Source organism: Tenebrio molitor, chromosome 7 (genome assembly GCF_963966145.1).
Source record: "Tenebrio molitor chromosome 7, icTenMoli1.1, whole genome shotgun sequence".
In the NCBI taxonomy this organism is placed as follows: Eukaryota; Metazoa; Arthropoda; class Insecta; order Coleoptera; family Tenebrionidae; genus Tenebrio; species Tenebrio molitor.
This window is the reverse complement of record NC_091052.1, coordinates 11715384-11719336: the sequence shown is the minus strand read 5'-3', so window position 1 is coordinate 11719336 and position 3953 is coordinate 11715384. Positions and strand designations below refer to the sequence as shown.

General features: G+C 36.2%; 1 protein-coding gene across 1 annotated transcript; it reads left to right on the top strand.

The window, feature by feature from the left end:
* Positions 1–1327: 1327 nt before the first annotated feature.
* On the top strand, positions 1328–3953 carry LOC138135483 (cytochrome P450 4C1-like). Its single transcript, XM_069054228.1, has 9 exons — positions 1328–1923; positions 1991–2097; positions 2148–2424; positions 2472–2541; positions 2593–2719; positions 2769–2936; positions 2995–3063; positions 3115–3280; positions 3329–3953. Exons 1-9 carry the CDS (start codon positions 1761–1763, stop codon positions 3673–3675), a joined length of 1494 nt encoding a protein of 497 aa, XP_068910329.1. The 5' UTR covers positions 1328–1760; the 3' UTR covers positions 3676–3953.

Here is a 3953-nt window from a genome sequence, read left to right as displayed (position 1 = left end):
GTCAAAAATGTATGCATTTTAAGTTAATTATCAAAACGTACGATTATACCGAATGATCAAAAATAAAACAAATCAAGAGTGCTACCTCATCTTTTGTTTTTGTCTTTGTTTCATCGTATGCAGAATTATACTCGTACTTGCTATGCACAGCCTTTTTATTGGTTGCTTACCTCTCAAAAAATTTATTATTAATGAATTAATTATTAATGTTTTATCGTCAATTGTTAGTAAAACTCATTTACCGTTCTGGGATAATTGTTGCTTACAATTACAGTACAGGTCTGTAAACTTTGTCGAAATCGAAAAGTTGATTTCTAGGTTAACAACAGCACATCGTTGACGTTTCTTTAACATTTCAGCGAAAAATGTGGTTACCAGTGGTGTCGCGTTTGGCAATAAAGCCAAAATGTAAAATGTAGCTCTTTTTTATTTTATAAATTTTCTCCATTGTCAGATAATAATAATAAAATACACAATTATAATTCCAACGCCTAAAATTCGTGAGGTATGATTTATTGTAAAGTAGCATGTGTCACCACAAATTGTCTACATCCAACGCCGGCTTTGAATTGTTTTCTTTTTGATGTCTTTTTTGTAAAAAAGGTACTAAAAACAAAAGATTTGGAATTTTGCAGTAATTCAATACATACAACAAAAATAAAATCTCTTTCAGTTCAGCCATCAGGTAAAAAATTATAGCTTCGAAACTAAACGAGATGGGATTATTTTTAGCATTTTTTTTATTATTTTGATTGAGCAAACATTTTACTACGATGATGCATCATTATCATTAACAAAACAATCTAAAAATGGAGTTTGTGTTTCATACAGGGTGATTTACGAGGAATAATGAGCCCGATGGAATAGAAAATGCAACCCACAATACATTGGAACAAAAAGCCGGACATCGAAGCGGTAAATGTCCGGGTTTTTCTCCTGATGAATTGCGGGTTGCATTTTCTATTCCATCGGGCTCATTATTCCTCGTAAATCACCCTGTATATCGATAAACGTTAGGTATTCGAAAAAATTGGTTGTAATGAAATTTTATGCCTGTGTAAATTTTTGGAATAAAATAATAATTCTAAAGGCGAAGACATTTTTTTGGTGAAATTATTTTATTCTTTGCGTCACTTAACGTTACAAACAATAAAATACACTTTATGGTTATCACTAGTTGTGATGGTGTGAATTTGATTGTTAAAAACACAGAAAGCTCGTAGCAACTAATTAGTAAAATCCGCCGTTATACATATGTACATATTTAGTTATGCAATACTGAGCTTAATTTACCAGTTTGATTCCACTAAAATTATACTCGTAATTAACTGATTAACTCTCATAATAGTCATATAATTAGCAGATTTGTAATTTTTAATTGACAAAAAGAATAAACTACCAATTTAACCCACATTCACACTTTGTGAGAACTTCACAGATGAGATCGTCCCTGAGACACTTTTCTTGTCGGATTCTTCAAACCAAAACATTATTAACATAATTTTGTTGTTCTTGTAACAATTCCACTTTCGACTATGACTCCTCACTTACTCAATTACTTGTCCTATTATTCGGCGAAGAACTAGAGAAACAGCTTTCCTCTCCTCGTCAAGGTAGCATTACCCATAAAACATAAAATATAAAAAGATTTATTCCAAAATTGACAGTACACTCTAGACTACGAAATTGTTAGGTGAACTCTATTCGTATTAAGTAAATTTAAAAAATAAGTCTTCCACAATCTTATTTTAAATATCAGAATGTCTTGGCTGTGGACAATGCTCGCAGTTTTCTTAACCTGCGTATTTGCCCGCTACCATTGGTCACGTAGACGTCTTTACCAACTTGCGATGAAACTGGACGGTCCTCCAAGCTTACCCCTCATCGGGTGCACATTACCATTTCTCTTCAACAAAACTGAAGGTAAGTATTTAAAAAAACTATCTAGCAGAAGCAAGCCGTCAGTAACGTCTGACGAGATTTATTTCAGATCTTCTTTACAAAATATACGACATGATAGCAGAAGCTAACTGTCCCGCTCGTTTCTGGTTGGGTCCAGAGCTGATTGTTGCCTTCAAAGATCCGCAACACGTCGAGGTACACTAAGAGAGATTGCCAAAGCAAAAAGTAACAATATCTTTTTTTAGAAAATTTTGGCCTCGTCTAAGTTTAGTCACAAACACGACATCTACGAATTTCTCAAGTGTTTTTTGGGTGAGGGATTGATAACATCTTCGGGACCAAAGTACAAACCCCACAAGAAGGTGATACAGCCGATTTTCAATCTGAATTTTTCCAAAGACTGCGTTCCGGTTTTCGAGAAACACATCAAGACTTGTGTTGAACACCTGGACGCTTGCGTCGGTAGTGATCACTTCAATATAGGTCACTTTATTCATTCTTGCACAGCTGACATCATCGGAGGTACTAGATCTGTCAAGCTTTGCAATTGTGACGTTTTCAAATTTCAGAGATTCTGTTTGGTTATAGCTTCAAGGCTCAGCAAAAACAGAGCACCGAGTACATGACCGCCTTTGTAGAGTAACTCAGTCGAAATGTCGATCACTTCTTGTCTCACATTGAGTATTTCAGTATCTACAAAGTGGCGTTCGAAAGATTAGTCAAACCGTGGCTGCATCCTGATTGGACGTTCGGTATTAGTTCATCGGGAAAGAGGCACAAGCAGATTTGTGATCTTTCACTGGAACTGATGCGAAAAGTAAATATTTGGATTTTGACGCGACCTGAACATTAAAAAAATGTTCTAGGTGATGGACGAGCTGAAAAAAAGGAAAAATATTCTGCTTTGCAAGAGTAGTTCAGATGATTCGTTTCCGACTCCAGTGATTGATAAAGTTGCCCGAATTTGGGAGGACAATTCGGAGTTGTTTGACAGTCACGATTTGTGGTTTCATATGATCACGCTTTATATGGCAGTAAGTGATATACGTAGTGAAACAAAAAATGTTTACTATATGTTTTGACAAAATGCAGAGCCAGGACACCATCGCTTTGATAGTGTCAGCAACGTGTCTGTGTTTGGGAATGTATCCTGACTACCAAGTGATAAAATTGAAAACTGAAAAAAAATTTTCAACCAACTAGATTTTTTAGGAGAGAGTTGTACAAGAGATAGACAACGTGTTTGGAAATTGTCGAGCTGTAGCAGTAGAAGATATTGGCAAGCTCGCATATCTGGACATGTGCGTGAAAGATGTATTCAGATTGTTCCCCATTGCGCCTTACATTTTGAGAAAAACCGTGGCAGACCAACATATAGGTAACCTTTCTTGGAAAATGTTATCACCATAACTGGTGTCACTTTCAGATAAGTTGGTACTTCCTAAAGGTTGCGGTATCATCATTCCAATTTACAACGTACACAAGGACCCAAGGTACTGGACAAATCCAGAGGATTTCCATCCGGACCATTTTTTACCGGAAGTAGAAGAGAGGAGACCTTCTTCTACGTACATACCCTTCAGTGCCGGACCTCGAGGTTGCATAGGCAAGATTTTCGCCAACGTCAGCGTCAAAGTGATGCTGGTGCATTTGCTTCGACGGTTTGAAATAGAAGCTGCTGGGAAAATGCCAGATGTGAGGTGCACAATGGACATTTCTGTGAGGGCGCTGCGTGGGTACAACGTGAAAATAAGAAGACCAGTCGCGAAGTGATTTGAATACACCACATACGAGTAATAGGTACTGAATACATAATAATTAAAAAATTCTTTGTGGGGACTATTGAACGTGAAATAAATATTAAAAATAATGTTTATAGAGGTTTTCTCGTATCTTTCTTTTCAAAAACCATAACCTACTCGTACCTGATAAAAGTCTAACAATGCACGCTAGTATTTAATGGGCATCTCACACACATCACAATTTATGATAGCAACGAAAAAACAACATTTGGCCATTTCTGTGTCAACCATTAAAGACACAGATTACTT

Excerpts from the sequence above, each read along its gene's own strand:
- LOC138135483 (XM_069054228.1), top strand. The coding sequence starts at position 1,761 with ATGTCTTGGCTGTGGACAATGCTCGCAGTTTTCTTAACCTGCGTATTT. Across the intron at positions 1,924-1,990 it reads TCTCTTCAACAAAACTGAAG|ATCTTCTTTACAAAATATAC; the intron begins GTAAGTATTTAA and ends GATTTATTTCAG. Across the intron at positions 2,937-2,994 it reads TGATCACGCTTTATATGGCA|AGCCAGGACACCATCGCTTT; the intron begins GTAAGTGATATA and ends GACAAAATGCAG.